A 16,184-nucleotide genomic window follows, 5' to 3' on the forward strand; every position below is an offset into this window, starting at 1 on the left:
CATTGTGCAGAATGTCCCATTTCAAGTTTTCAAATGTATGAATATCTTTTGAAAATAGCAGATCTACAAGCTCACAATGTGTCACACTGTGAGCAAATGGCCGAAATAGATAAGGGGTTCCCACCCAAAATGGGCTAAAAGGTCTTTGTCAACATGAGTAGCTATCTACACTACATGTTACTTTATCTATCCAGCTACAATGAAGCTATTTGTATCTAATGCAGTTGGTCATGTTATGAGTGGTCAAATAAAACATGACTGTAAAGCTACAAATGGATGGAGATGGAGAAATATTACCTTGATCTTGATGTGATGACAAACTGTACTCAAAACACTGCGTGTGTGTGTGCGTGCATGCGTGCGTGCGTGCGTGCGTGCGTGCGTGCGTGCGTGCGTGCGTGCGTGTGTGCGTGTGTGTGTGTGTGTGTGTGTGTGTGTGTGTGTGTGTGTGTGTGTGTGTTCAGGTCTTCTTCACTGTGCTGATAGGGGCGTTTTCTATTGGCCAGACATCCCCAAACATCCAGTCTTTTGCCAGCGCCAGAGGAGCGGCACACAAAGTCTACAACATCATCGACAACGTAAGAGATAGAGATACACACACACGCACACGCACGCACACACGCTCACAGCGATGCGTTGTGAGCTTGTAGATTGACTATTTCCGCCGAATGTTTGCCTATTTTTGCCAAATGTTCGCCTATTATGACATGTCCAGACGCTAGGGTTCACGTGGTTACTGGTCTATTGTTTTGGGGAAGTTTTATGAAGTCATGTGTGCAGTATAATAATTCAGCTGGAAGATTAATTTTCTAGCTGTCTGGTTGTGTTAAAAATCACAGTAATTAATGAGGAGTTGGACTGTCCTAATTGGACCACCTGCCGTTTGAATGAACCAATAACAGCTCACTTGTTTGATACCGCCCAGCTGTGTCAGTTCACCTGCTGGGTGGATTGAACGCAGTAGTTCAAGCCAAGAGTGACTGAAAGAATTCCGTTTCATTTTTGTGTATTGGTATCCAAATGGCCGCTAGTCCAACCAGAACTTACATGACCCCTGGCCATGTAAAATACAGAAAAGTAGCGACATTATCATCTTGGCATCTCATGGGGCTCAAGTCCGCTTCGGTCGGCATGTCTGCCTTGTTGTCAAGTGATGTCAAAAGACGTTAGTAGCTAAATGAATACTGGGGGTGTTGTTAGGTTTAGGTGTGTCAATGTGCATTGACAATTGCAGCAGCCATACTGGAAAGAAATTGGGCCTCTTCCGTACTTCCTTCACAGGTGTTACCAATGATGCTAATTAAGGCTCTGTTCCATTTTGGTCAAACAGAGTCAGGGTGCTGATATTGTGCATGTTGGCCCACTGGAAACACTCTGCTACACCAGTGGGTCTCAAAGTGTGGTCCAGGTGCCCTCACGGTTCCTCGAGGGGGTTCCAAATAGCCCCTTAAGGGTGTGTAACCTTGAGAGTGTACACATGGATCTGGAGATACAAGGTTTCTGATTTACAGTAGACAGATGTGTTTTTCCAGTGGTTATTCTGGGATGTGTTTACATTAGCGTGGTCGTTTCGGAGAACAGACTAGTGCAGACGAGTAGAGTTACTGAGAATTGACCCGTGTGTCAGTTAGTTTATCGCCATGAAAACCCCCACTCTTATTAGTTTAGAAGCAGAGATACAGGATGCAGCAGCCTTCATCAAGCAGCCATAAATAGTACACACACAAACACGCGTATGTTTGTATTTCTATAGTTGTGAGGACATTTTTTACCGTAAGCCTAAAGCTGAAAAAATGCCGATCTACAAGCTCACATAGCCGACCTACAGGCTTGTAGAACACACACACACACACACACACACACACACACACACACACACACACACACACACACACACACACACACACACACACACACACAGGTCACATAATATACACAAACTCAGTCGAACCACTAAGGACCATTATAGCAGACCTTTCTCATAAACACGATTAGAGACAAAGCAAGTCTGTGCGTGCGTGCGTCCGTGCGTGCGTGCATGCGTGTGTGTCTGTGTGTGTGTGTGTGTGTGAGTGTATGTGTGTCTGTGTGTGCGTGCGGGTGAGCCACACGGCAGCCACACAGTGTGCCTGGACGCGTGTGCCTGGACACATTCCTGACTGAACATGCTGGTCTGTGTACATCTATATTTGTGTCCGTGTCGAGCATGACCTTGATGCTAAACAGAGCTACAGTGGGAGCATACATAACATACCTAGAGCACGTGACTGTGTGTTTGCATGCGTGACACGTGTGTGTGTGTGTGTGTGTGTGTGTGTGTGTGTGTGTGTGTGTGTGTGTGTGTGTGTGTGTGTGTGTGTGTGTGTGTGTGTGTGTGTGTGTGTGTGTGTGTGTGTGTGTGTGTGTGTGTGTGTGTGTCACGCATGCGTCGCAGCGTGACGTGTTGTGGGCTTGTAAGATCGGCAATTTTTCAGCTTGTGTGAGAGAGCTTTATTGATCCCAGAGGTACATCCAGGCACAAGAGCAGCAACAGCAGCCTGGAAACCAGACGAATCTGCCACTGCTAAAAGAAAAATAGCCCTGGGCGTGATATTAGTCTGGCCATGCCAGGCTACAGCTACAGCACTAAGAGTAGGGCATACATTTATGGAAGAATTAGGGAAGAAAATGTACATTTTAAGTGGTTAACAGGTGTATCTGTCAAAGCTCTGTAATGTACATCCATGTAGTCCTTGTGCAAGTGAGTGAACCATGGTTTCGTACAGGAGTGTGTGTGTGTGTGTGTGTGTGTGTGTGTGTGTGTGTGTGTGTGTGTGTGTGTGTGTGTGTGTGTGTGTGTGTGTGTGTGTGTGTGTGTGTGTGTGTGTGTGTGTGTGTGTGTGTGTGTGTGTGTGTGTGTGTGTGTGTGTGTGTGTGCGCGCGTGCCAGCTGCAGCAGGAGCCAAACAGCAGTGTAAATAAACCATCAGCCTTTGCTGAATGTTCTCACAATAAACCTGTTCTTATCAGCTCTCTTCCTCTTATTGTCCGAGGAGAGAGAGAGAGAGAGAGAGAGGGGGGGGGGGGGGGGTCTGGTCACTCATTGTGAAAAGAGTTTGAGTTAAATGTTGAATCGTCTTTGTTTTGGAGTAAAGATGGTGTGACCGTGTTTAGGCATGTCATATATAAATGTTTTTTTACCCATTAAAACCTGAGGCCAATTCTACAAAATGCTTTCTAAATCAGTGGTTCTCAAAACATTTCGTGCCAAGGACCCCCAGAATGATATGTATTTGGTCGCAAAATCCCCTCATCTGAAAATGTTTGTTCCAGGAACCCCCCAGAAGAGAAGATTTGTGGTAAAAGATTCAAAATGATTCACAATTGATCAAACACTTTTTTCAGATTTTTCAGAAATAATAGCAGATGTACAGGCTTGCAGTGATCTGTGAGCTTGTATATCTGCTATTTTTGAGAACAACTGTTCCAAACCAATGTTTTCTGCCCGGTTTTAACGCATTTTTTTTCCTATGGATTAGTCACCCCATGGAGACTTGAATTCAAGGATATGTTTTTGTTTTTGTCACATTCCTAAGCCAATAATTTGATGACCAGTGGACCGGTAGGCAGCGGTTCCGGTAGGAGATACAAAGGAGACTCTTTGTGTCTCCTTCGGAATGTGACAAAACCACAAAATATCCATGAATTCAAGTCTCCATGGGGTGACTAATCAATCGAAAAAAAGTCATTTGGGGGGTTAACTATCCCAATAATGGGTTAAGTCACCCAGCACTGGCCTGAACGTACAGTAACAGCACATGTCATAATTTCTGATCCTCACAGAAACCTGTCATCGACAGCTACTCCGAAGCTGGCTTCAAACCAGACTACGTCAAAGGAAACATCGAGTTCAACAACGTGGACTTCAACTACCCTTCTCGCCCTGATGTCAAAGTAGGTGCACCACCAGAATAGCATAGAATAATAAGGTGTTGTTCCAACCCGAGTATGGGCTTTTAGTTGGCATACAAAGACAACAACGCTAGGGCGCTCGGGTGGCACGGTGGTAAAGTGCCTGCCTAAACCACCGCAGAGTTTGTGGGTTTGAATCCTTCGCGGTGCATCCGGCTTTGTCGCGCGGCTACACCAGTGGTTCTCAACGTGTGGGTCGGGACTCCCAGGGGGGTCGCCACATGATTTTTGGGGGGTCCCCAGATGACATTAAAGTGACAATTTAATGACTTTTAAGATCTTTTTGATACCTAAAAAAAGGAGAGAAAGAAAATAATAAGACCAAACATTGGCCGAATTGTCAATTAATCTAAGAAAGATGCAAGCATTTTGAAAATAGCTGATCTACAAGCTCACAACGCCTCGCAATGCGAGGCTTTGTGAGCTTTTAGATCAGCTATTTTAACAATATGTATCTGTGGAACCGAGGCAAACTAAATGTAATGCCCCAGTTCAAATATGATTCTTTTGGGGGGTCACGACCTGAAAAGGTTGAGAACCACTGGTCTGCACGAACACAATTGGCCCGTGTTCGGGGGAGGCAAGCCGGGCCGGGCGGGGAGGGTGATGAGTGTCACTGTACGAACTCCTTTTACGGGCTGGGGTGCCAGTGTTGGGCGGGAGGAGTAGTACAAAGGCTCTACATCCTCCCGGTGGGGGCTCCTCACTGGCAGGCGAGTCAGTATGGCTACTACGGCAGTGACAACACAGACATGTGTGTGAGGAGGAATTAATGTGTGTGAGGAGAAATTGGCGACAAAATTGGGGACTTGAATTTCAGGACTAGAAGTTGTGAGGACCGTTTTCCTGGTGCTCACAAGAGAAATGGTTTATGGTTGAGAAAAAGACTTTTAGAGATTAGAAACATACTCAGGTTGGGGTTAGGTTTAGGATTAGACATTTAGAAGTCATAGTTTTAGGGATTAGAGATAAGAGTTATGCCTGATTTATACTTAGTTGCTCTCCGGTGTCGTGCACCGGGAAACAGACGATCTACAAGCTTTGAGAGCTTGTAGATCTGCAATTCTGCAATTGGCGTTAGGCTTACTAATACTAATACTTACTAATAGTGATAGGCATTCAAAAAATCTACAGTACGTTGATGTCCTCACAATTATAGTAATACTAACCTGTGTGTGTGGTGTGTGTGTGTGTGTGTGTGTGTGTGTGTGTGTGTGTGTGTGTGTGTGTGTGTGTGTGTGTGTGTGTGTGTGTGTGTGTGTGTGTGTGTGTGTGTGTGTGTGCGCGTGTGCGCGTGTGTGTGTGTGTAGGTGCTGAACAACCTGTCTCTCACGGTGCACAGTGGTCAAACCATGGCGCTGGTGGGGAGCAGTGGTTGTGGCAAAAGCACCACAGTGCAGCTGTTGCAGCGCTTCTACGACCCACTGGAAGGCACCGTAAGCAACCGCCTTCACACCCTAGAATACACAAACAAGACAACAGCATGTCACACCCTAGCATACACAAACAAGACAACAGCGTGTCACACCCTAGCATACACAATCATCTTCACACCCTAGCATACACAAACATGACAACACCGCGTCACACCCTAGCATACACAAACAAGACAACAGCGTGTCACACCCTAGCATACACAAACAAGACAATCATCTTCACACCCTAGCATACACAAACAAGACAACACCACGTCACACCCGAGCACACTGTTTCTCAACCTTTTTAACACATTCTCTGCCATTAACATAGATCTACGTCATTTCAAATCCAACCGTTTACCGCCATTGACGTAGATTGATGTAAAAAAAAGAAAGAAATTACGCTAGAGGGCGCTCTTTTGGGAAAAACTTTTGGGAAGCCAATATGACACCGTATTGATGTCCAAATATGGATTTCAGTGGATCGGAATTCGATGAAATCGATCATTTTATTTAAATTATGTTTTTTTAAACTAATTAAATCGATTAGTTTGATCACGTCTTGCCCCCCCCCCACACCAACCCCGTAGTGTAAACAAACATATGTCTTTTATCCACTTAAACCCCAGCATCCGTCTGCAACACGTGAGCTTGTCGCCTATTTTCAGCGAAAACTGAAAAGCCAGAGTTTTTTTTGGGGGGGGGGGGGGGCTTTTTATGCCTTTATCCGATAGGACAGTAGGCTGACAGGAAATAGGGAGAGAGAGAGAGATGGGGAGTGACACGCAGCAAAGGCCGTCGGGATCGGGACTCGAACCCGCGACACGCCGTCAGGCTACACTGAGCCTATAGGTGCCTGGACCGCTACACCAGCGTTCCAGGCCTACCATACGAGGGTTTAAAGTGCCTTAATGTGCTTTTTGTCCGTGGCTGTGCAGGTGTCCATAGACGGCCATGACATCAGGACGCTGAACGTGCGCCACCTCAGGGAGATGATCGGCGTGGTGAGCCAGGAGCCCATCCTGTTCGCCACCAGCATCACCGAGAACATCAGGTATGGACGCCTTGACGTCACCCAGCAGGAGATCGTCCAGGCGGCCAAGGAGGCCAACGCTTACGACTTCATCATGACCCTACCGAACGTACGTCACAGTGTGCGTGTGTGTGTGTGTGTGTGTGTGTGTGTGTGTGTGTGTGTGTGTGTATGTGTGTGTGTGTGTGTGTGTGTGTGTGTGTGTGTGTGTGTGTGTGTGTGTGTGTGTGTGTGTGTGTGTGTGTGTGTGTGTTTGTTTGAGTTTGTACTGCTATACTTGTGAGGACCAAACGTCCCCACAAGTATAGTAGAATGTGAGAGACATTCACAGGACCATTTTCCTCACAAGACAAAGTGGTTGTTTACGGTTAAAAAAATATTTTTAGAGATAGATTTACAATTAGAAAAAGATTCAGTTTGGGGCTAGGTTTAGGATGAGACATTTAGAAGTTTGGTTAAATTGGTGGTGCCATGTTTTTGCACTTTTTCTGTTTTTCATGTGTCTATGAGGTTGATAGAACTTCATTAAGCCCCCCGGTGGTGGTTTTATGGTGTTTTATGTCTTCTCTGACTATTTGGAGTTTCTTCCTGGAGGCTGAAACCTTGAGGGTCAAACGTGCCAATAGAGAAACAGCGCTTTAGTGACATAGTAAAAACATACCCTCCCCCTCATTATCACTAAAATGCCATTAATAAAATCACTGTCTTAGAATGTCGATGTCCTCACAAGTATCTATATATACAATTTGAATCCTGCGCCATGTCGGTTGTCAGTATGTACGAACGTTGTATGTGGCCAGTGTGACGTAATCTGACATCACGCCACATCACGCCAGTGTGACGCGCCATCAGTATGTACGTTCTAACGTTGTATGTAGCCAGTGTGACGTAATCTGACATCACGCCAGTGTGACGTAATCTGACATCACGATGAGACAATATGACATCACATCCTACCTAACGTTGTATGTAGCCAGTGTGACGTAATCTGACATCACGCCAGTGTGACGTAATCTGACATCACGATGAGACACCTCCCCACAGGTCTGCCATACCAGGTCTGAGTAATCACAAAGTGGGTTTTGGTCATTGGAGAGGTGATGCACGTCACCTCTTTCTGAAGTGGGTACTTTCAAAGCCTGCCGTGGATTTAGGAGAGCACAAAACTCTCTCTCACACTGTGAGGTGCCTGTAAGGTGGCACTGCAAAGTGAACGACGCGTCACGCTAGACGTCACGATGAGACTACTTCTAGTAGTAATACAAACGTGTGTGCGTGGGAGCTTGCGTGCGTGTGCTCGTGTGTTTTGGTGTATAATATATTGTTACGTGTATCTGGGTCTGTGTACATGTGTGCTGAATGAGGCTGGCACTGTGTTGCGGAGCAGAAGTTTGACACTCTGGTGGGCGACAGAGGCACTCAGATGAGCGGAGGCCAGAAGCAGAGGATAGCCATCGCCAGAGCGCTGGTTCGAAACCCCAAAATCCTCCTCCTAGACGAGGCCACCTCAGCGCTGGACGCCGAGAGCGAAACTATCGTACAAGCTGCTCTCGACAAGGTCTCGCACGCGCGCACACACACACACACACACACACACACACACACACACACACACACACACACACACACACACACACACACACACACACACACACACACACACACACACACACACACACACACACACACACACACACAAAACCCATAATGCAACAACACACATCCAGACGCAACTCAAAGTACTAACCACTTAAACCATATATATAATTCTTTTTATGCCCTCTACACCAAATGTTTGCCAAAACATAGCCGATCTACAAGCTGTAGATCGGCTATTTTCGGCTAATATTCCTCCCAGAACATGGATCTGGGGTTCAAGTGGTTAAAGTAAAGTTGAAGTATTAAGTGGTGAATATTTATTTTTATAGTAAAGTTGAAAGTTTCAGTATTAAGTGGTGAATGCATAGTAAAGCATAACGTTGAAGTATTACAGTAAGTAGTGAATGCATAGTAAAGGATAAAGTTTCATTATTAAGTGCCAAGTGGTACATGTGTATGTTTAAATTAAAGTTTAAAGTTTTAGTATTAAGTGATACATGTGTATGTTTAAATCAAAGTTTAAAGTTTCAGTTTCGTTTATATGTGAGTGTTTACAGTAAGGTTTAAAGTTTCAGTATTAAGTGGTTTGCGACTATGTGTGTGTGTTTAGGTGAGGCAAGGTCGCACCACCATCGTGGTGGCCCATCGCCTGTCCACCATCAGGAATGCCGATGTGATCGCAGGCGTGCAGAACGGCGAGGTGGTGGAGCAGGGGACACACAGCCAGCTGATGGACAGGAAGGGTGTTTATCACACCCTGGTCAGCATGCAGGTAACCCTCTCACACACCCACCAACCAACCAACACCAAGGGACATTCAATGGAGGCCATATGCACATAAACAAACAGTTTCTGAGTGGTTCTTAGGGGCGGTGGCGTTACTGGTTCTTCAGCTTAGTTTAGACACCTCAAATGGTTCTATATTACACCATTTGTCAAAGTTGCTGTACAGTATAGAACCCTTAAAGGGATAGTTCACCCCCAAAATTACAATTATCGATTAGTCACCCCATGGAGATTCATGGAGATTTTTTATTTATTGTCGCATTCCTAAGCCAATAATTGTTGACCAGCGGACCGGTAGGCAGTGGTTCCAGTAGGAGACACAAAGGAGACTCTTTGTGTCTCCTACCGGAACCGCTGCCGGTCATCAAATTATTGGCTTAGGAATGCCACATATCATTTTGTTCATGTTTTATTCATTTTTAACTGTTAGGTTTTAGACGACATTTGTAGAATCCCCAGAAGCAAAGATTTGAGTTACAAATGTTCTCTTTAAAAAAATATATATATTCAGAGATTTGCAAAAAAAAATCTTAAAGTAACACAGATGCGTTCCCGGTCTCAATGGGTCGAATGTCATCGTTCTGAGAGCATAGCACACCAGAGGAGTCAGGGCGGCGGTAACAAAAAGCTTGAGTCGTGTCGCCACTAACAGACATTCAGCGGCGTGGAGGAAGGAGACGAAGAAGAAGCGATGGATCAGCCGGTGGAGGAGAAGAAGAGGAGTCCGTCAGACGCCGCTGAAATGGCTCCGTACAGGAGGAGGAAATCTACCAAGGGCTCCTCCTTCATCGGCTCAGAGAAAAGCGAGGAGGACAAGGAGGAGACAGAAGAGGAGGAGGTGAGAGTCTGTCTTTTTTCAGAAGCACGCGGGCATACGTTCACGATCTTGTCTGTCTCTCCTACGCTGTGTCTTCCTCTCAACTTTCCTACTGTCTGTCTCTCCAACACTGTCTACCCTTCAACTTTCCTACTGCCTGTCTGTCCAACTGTCTCCCGCTCAGCATTCATACTATCTCTCTCTCCTACACTGTCTCCCTCCCAGCTTTTCTACTGTCTGTCTCTCCAACACTGTCTCCCCCTCAGCTTTCCTACTGTTGGTCTCTCCTACGCCTTCTCCCTCTCAGCTACTGTCTGCCTCATAAATAATAACCCCCCCCCCCTTCTCTCTCTCTCTCTCTCTCTCTCTCTCTCCAGGAGGACGTACCAGATGTGTCCTTCCTGAAGGTGTTGCGTCTCAACCTACCAGAGTGGCCGTACATCGTGGTCGGCTTGTTCTGCGCCATCATTAACGGAGCCATGCAGCCGGCCTTCGCCATCCTGTTCTCCAAGATCATTTCAGTACGTTCATAGAATATGATACAATGCAATGCGTTATTACGATTCAATTCAATTCAATTCAATTCAATTCAATTCAATGCAATGCAATGCAATGCAATGCAATGCAATGCAATGCAATTCAATTCAATTCAATTCAATTCAATTCAATTCAATTCAATTCAATTCAATTCAATTCAATTCAATTCAATTCACCCATCTGACCACTTAACACGGCAGCCGATTGGCTACAGTGTTAAGTGGTCAGATGGGTGGGCCGTGAATGCCTTCAATATTTCCAAGTGGGCCCTGAACCAGAAAAGGTTGAGAACCACTGCGGGGGGGTTGTAATATTGCTGTTGCACAACAAAATGAAACCTGAAATGACAAATTAAAGTGGGGAAATTTGATGAATGTTCATAAATGAACTGTGAATGTGTGTGTGTGTGTGTGTGTGTGTGTGTGTGTGTGTGTGTGTGTGTGTGTGTGTGTGTGTGTGTGTGTGTGTGTGTGTGTGTGTGTGTGTGTGTGTGTGTGTGTGTTATTCAGGTGTTTGCCAATCCAGACCAGGAGATTGTCAGGCAGAGATCCCTTTTCTTCTCTCTCATGTTTGCTGCCATCGGAGTTGTTTCCTTTGTCTCCATGTTTCTACAGGTACGCACACACACATGTGCACACACACATGTGCACACACACACACACACACACACACACACACACACACACACACACACACACACACACACACACACACACACACACACACACACACACACACACACACACACATACACACACACACACACACACACACACACACAAACTCCACCTGTACAACAGTTGTCATTGCAGGTTTTGCTGGAATGCAGGGGAAACAGGCTGTTTGATTATTAACCTCGTTCATGTGCTTATGACACCATGGTTATGCCCCTTCACCTGAATCTTATCTCTCTACCTGATTATTATGATTCAGCTTCCCTAACGTCTGTCTCTCGCTCTCTCCTACACTGTCTGTCTCTCAGCTTTCCTTCTGTCTGTCTCTCCTGCACTGTCTCCCTTGCAGCTTTCCTACTGTCTGTCTGTCTGTCTCTTACACTGTCTCCCTCTCAGCTTTCCTACTGTCTGTCTCCCCTACACTGTCTCACTTTAAGCTTTCCTACTGTCTGTCTGTCTGTCTGTCTGTCTGTCTGTCTGTCTGTCTGTCTGTCTGTCTGTCTCTCCTACACTGTCTCCCTCTCAGCTTTCCTACTGTCTGTCTCCCCTACACTGTCTCCCTCTCAGCTTTCCTACTTTCTGTCTCCCCTACACTGTCTCTCTCTCAGCTTTCCTACTGTCTGTCTCCCATATACTGTCTCCCTCTCAGCTTTCCTACTGTCTGTCTCCCCTACACTGTCTCCCTCTCAGCTTTCCTACTGTCTGTCCTACACTGTCTTAGACCCTCCAGAAAAATGTGATTATGCGATCGCATCATTTACCGCATAATCAGCAAAATGGCGCATAATTATATGGGGGTAACATTTTTTCAAAAAGGGCGCATCACATCGCATAATATGCGCTTCGCATATTTCCGCATATTTCGCCACTTTTCACATATTTCGCATTTTTCGCAACTTCTCGCACATTTCAATATTCGCATATTGCCACATATTTCACAACTTTCTGCATATTTCGCAACTTCCCGCAATTTCACCGCATAAAATTGCAAAAAACAACTGCATATTTCCTCGCAAAATCAAGGATTTTAGGTCGCACAATCAAGAGTTTTAGCCCGCATAATCAAGGATTTTTGCCCGCGTTTTTCTGGAGGGTCTACTGTCTCTCAGCTTTCCTACTGTCTGTCTCTCCTACACTGTCTCCCTCTCAGCTTTCCTACTGTCTGTCTCTCCTTCACTGTCTCCCTCTCAGCTTTCCTACTGTCTGTCTCTCCTTCACTGTCTCCCTCTCAGCTTTCCTACTGTCTGTCTCTCCTTCACTGTCTCCCTCTCAGCTTTCCTACTGTCTGTCTCTCCTTCACTGTCTCCCTCTCAGCTTTCCTACTGTCTGTCTCTCATACGCCGTATCCCTCTCGGCTTTCCTACTGTCTGTCTCTCCTACACTGTCTGTCTCCCTCTCAGCTTTCCTACTGCCTGTCTCTCCTACACTGTCTGTCTCTCAGCTTTCCTACTGTCTGTCTCTCCTTCACTGTCTCCCTCTCAGCTTTCCTACTGTCTGTCTCTCATACGCCGTATCCCTCTCGGCTTTCCTACTGTCTGTCTCTCCTACACTGTCTGTCTCCCTCTCAGCTTTCCTACTGCCTGTCTCTCCTACACTGTCTGTCTCTCAGCTTTCCTACTGTCTGTCTCTCCTTCACTGTCTCCCTCTCAGCTTTCCTACTGTCTGTCTCAATAAAGGCAATAATACAAAAAAGAGTAGCTCAGTCTCTCTCTCTCTCTCTCTCTCTCTCTCTCTCTCTCTCTCTCTCTCTCTCTTTATTGGTCTTTCTCACACACACATAATCTTGGGTGCAACGGCACATGGGTCAATGGCGTCGTCAGAAGAAAAGTCAGCACAACAGATACTGTAGCATCGTCACACGTTCCACAAACAACGCAGACACAATAAAAATGTGTAATCATCTACGGCAACTTAATAAAGATTGTGACTGATTGCGTTTCCATGGACAATATTTCTTCATTCAGAATTAAATCATTACGATCAGAGATTCCAACTGTTTACATGGACGCTGAATAAACGTAATCCTTGTTTACATGCCTCAGAGCATTTAATCGGAATTATAACTTTTGACATGTGGCACAAAGTAGTTCTGCCTGGTTTGTTTCTGTTGATTTTCCGACCAAGTACTTCTTCCCATCGTAGATTATGCTGATATTGTATATCAGACCACCACAGATACTAATCTCAAGCCTCTCAATATATTATATAACTCCCTATGTAGATTTGTACTGAGGTGTCCATACATAACACACCACTGTTCTCTGTATAGTTCGCTTGATTGGCTGCAGCCTAAGGCCAGCCAAGGAAACTTCACTGGTACCTATTCCTTTTTAAATGTGTTCACTTTAACTGTCCTTCTTACTTGAGACAGTCTCTGGAACCATTTACACCATACCCACTTAGACATACACAACATCCCTATTTTACTGTTCCTCTTTCTCTCAGATCTGTTACCTCTCTTGGCCGCTTCAGGACTTCCTTGTATTCACATCTCGAAACTACCTGTTCATGCTTTTAACACAGCTTGTACTTACATCTGACTTTGATATAGGTCATAGTACTGTATTCTCGACTTCTTTGTTTAAAATGAGTTGAGGGATGGGGGTGTGGGTGGGAGAGGGTGAGCAAGCTAATTGTATCTGTACATGTGTGTTTTGTGCATTGAGTATTGCGTACTTGTATTGTATGGATGTTTTATGTATGTGCATAGGAGCCCCTCTAAAATGAGATGCTGCATCTCAAGGGGCTATCCTCTCAATACATTCTGACCAAATTCTGACCAACCAGAGATAAATGATCGGAATACATACGTGTTTACATGCTGATATTTGCCTGTTGATAGGTTTATATCGTCCCTCTCAACTATTCCTTCAGATCAGACCGGATAAGAATATTCTCTTCCAATGGGCTCTATATGCACAGCAGCCATATAGGCAAGACACTGGGTCTCTTCCTTACTTCCTTCACAGGTGGTATACCAATGATACCAATGAAGGCTCTAGTCTGTGCCATTCTGGTCAAACAGAGTCAGGGTGCTGATATTGTGCATGTTGGCTCACTGGAAACACTCTGCTACACCAGTGGGTCTCAAAGTGTGGTCCAGGGACCCTCATGGTTTCTTGAGGGGGTTCCAAATGGCCCCTTACGGCTGTGTAACTCTGAGAGTGTACAAAAGGAACCAAATGGACCCGTAAGGGTCCAAACCCTCTCCGAGTTATGGGGGTCCTTGAAATAAAATAAAATGTTTGAGAACCACTGTGCTACACTAAATGGAACAGAGCCTTCATTAGTATCATTGGTAACACCTGAAGGAAGTAGAGGCCTAACTTCTTTCCAATATGGCTGCTGATAGTGTGTATTACTTTTCCTGAAGCCCCCTGGAAGCCCTGCCGCCTCTACTTGAGTATCTGTATCGTATGATACTCATAACTTTCACTCCACTACATTTCAAAGTCAAATACTGTACTTTTGACTCCACAAAAAAAAAGTGCATTATGAATTAATCACTCCAGCTCTAGTTCAAATATAGTGAAAATAGCAGATCTACAAGCTCAGAGTCTGCAGTGTACAAATTAATCTTTTCTGAGATTCCTCCTCTCTGCTTCTCTCATTACGTGTATTCATTTTCATCCGTAGGGTTTCTGCTTTGGGAAAGCCGGTGAGATTTTGACCATGAAGCTGAGACTGGGTGCCTTCAAAGCCATGATGAGACAGGTGAGGGGTTTCGCTGAAAATAGCAGATCAACAAGCTCACAACGTGTCGGCTAGTTCCCCACAATAACAGAAAACAAAATTGACATTAGTATAGAGCCCTGAGGTACTCCGCTCAAACATATGGGGTTGAAGTGGTTAAAATGCTGCCATAGCATAACTTTGACAAACAAATAATAGCAATTAGATGTAGGATGTGGGACCGTCTATCTCAAGTGTACCATACAGACCAGAAATAACATGGTGGTTTGGTTGTACTGGTTGATGTTTGATTGTCTGTACTGCACATTGTGTGGCGGTAGGACCTGGGATGGTTTGATGAACCTAAAAACAGCGTGGGAGCTCTGACCACCAGACTGGCCACAGACGCTGCACAGGTCCAAGGGGTAAGACACGCACGCACCCACCCACCCACCCACCCACCCACACACACACACACACACACACACACACACACACACACACACACACACACACACACACACACACACACACACACACACACACACACTCACACACACTGACTCTGTGTCGACTAGAGGTGTCAAACTCATTTTATCATGTGGTCACGATTACTTAACCACTTAAGTCCTATATTACTTCAAGATGTGTCACAATCATTTGGGACCCACAGTTTGAGAACCACTGCTTTACATGATTCTTCTCTTCTCTTCTCTTCTCTTCTCTTCTCTTCTCTTCTCTTCTCTTCTCTTCTCTTCTCTTCTCCTCTCCCCTACCCCTCCCCTCCCCTCCCACACGTGCGTGTGTGTGGGTGTGTGTGTGTGTGTGTGTGTGTGTGTGTGTGTGTGTGTGTGTGTGTGTGTGTGTGTGTGTGTCAGGCCACAGGGCTGCGCATGGCGACGCTGGCTCAGAACATGGCCAACCTGGGGACGGGTGTGATCATCTCCTTCGTGTACGGCTGGGAGCTGACCCTGATGATCCTGGCCATCGTGCCGCTCATGGCCCTGGCCGGAGCCGTGCAGATGAAGGAGCTTTCTGGACACGCTGTGAAGGACAAGAAGGAGCTGGAGAAAGCTGGCAAGGTCACCATATATTGGTTTATTGTTGAGCTTTGATGAAAATTTGATTCTTGACTGGTCAAATGAGCGCTCCTCAAAACAACTAGTTTGGGAATTGCTTTGCGTGCAACCTGCGCATGCACGCACAGTCTCAATGTTTTAATACACATAATTAATCTAACCATGTGTTTGTGTCTGCAGATTGCTACAGAGGCTATAGAGAACATCCGTACTGTGGCCTCTCTGACCAGGGAGGCCAAGTTTGAGTCCCTGTACTACGAGAACCTCCTGGGTCCTTACATGTATGTATGTGTGTGTGATGTTCTCTGAATTACACCTCACAATCTGTTGGGGGTCAGAGTTAACTCAACACAATTTAAATCAATGGCATGCCAACCTCGCCACATTACAGTTTTAACCCATTAAGACCTGGAACGCATCTGTGTCAGTTTTTGATTTGAGCTAAAAAGCATTATTTTACACTTTGGCTATTCAAAAATAGCAGATATACAAGCTCATGGCGCGGCACCAAGTGCCGCGCTATGAGCTTGTAGATCTGTTATTTTTGAAAAATCGTAAAAATGTGTGCAAATCTTTGAATATATATTGTTTTAAAGCGTTAAAACATTTTTAACTCAAC

At 45.4% G+C, this 16,184-nt stretch overlaps 1 protein-coding gene across 1 annotated transcript in view; it reads left to right on the top strand.

Moving 5' to 3' along the window:
• The window catches only part of LOC311041926 (ATP-dependent translocase ABCB1-like), a gene marked incomplete at both ends in the record, with an annotated part of 49,887 nt that overhangs the window by 18,944 nt on the left and 14,759 nt on the right, over nt 1–16,184 (top strand). Inside the window, 13 exons of the mRNA XM_084052409.1 lie at nt 465–578; nt 3,822–3,932; nt 5,261–5,386; nt 6,307–6,510; nt 7,789–7,959; nt 8,611–8,772; nt 9,439–9,624; nt 9,981–10,124; nt 10,650–10,754; nt 14,451–14,528; nt 14,828–14,911; nt 15,365–15,568; nt 15,746–15,846. Of these exons, the coding sequence (XP_083908535.1) occupies nt 465–578; nt 3,822–3,932; nt 5,261–5,386; nt 6,307–6,510; nt 7,789–7,959; nt 8,611–8,772; nt 9,439–9,624; nt 9,981–10,124; nt 10,650–10,754; nt 14,451–14,528; nt 14,828–14,911; nt 15,365–15,568; nt 15,746–15,846 (1,790 nt within the window). The remainder of the gene's footprint in view (nt 1–464; nt 579–3,821; nt 3,933–5,260; nt 5,387–6,306; nt 6,511–7,788; nt 7,960–8,610; nt 8,773–9,438; nt 9,625–9,980; nt 10,125–10,649; nt 10,755–14,450; nt 14,529–14,827; nt 14,912–15,364; nt 15,569–15,745; nt 15,847–16,184) is intronic.

The sequence above is a fragment of the Gymnoscopelus microlampas genome (genome assembly GCF_963454915.1).
Source record: "Gymnoscopelus microlampas genome assembly, chromosome: 3".
Lineage (NCBI taxonomy): Eukaryota > Metazoa > Chordata > Actinopteri > Myctophiformes > Myctophidae > Gymnoscopelus > Gymnoscopelus microlampas.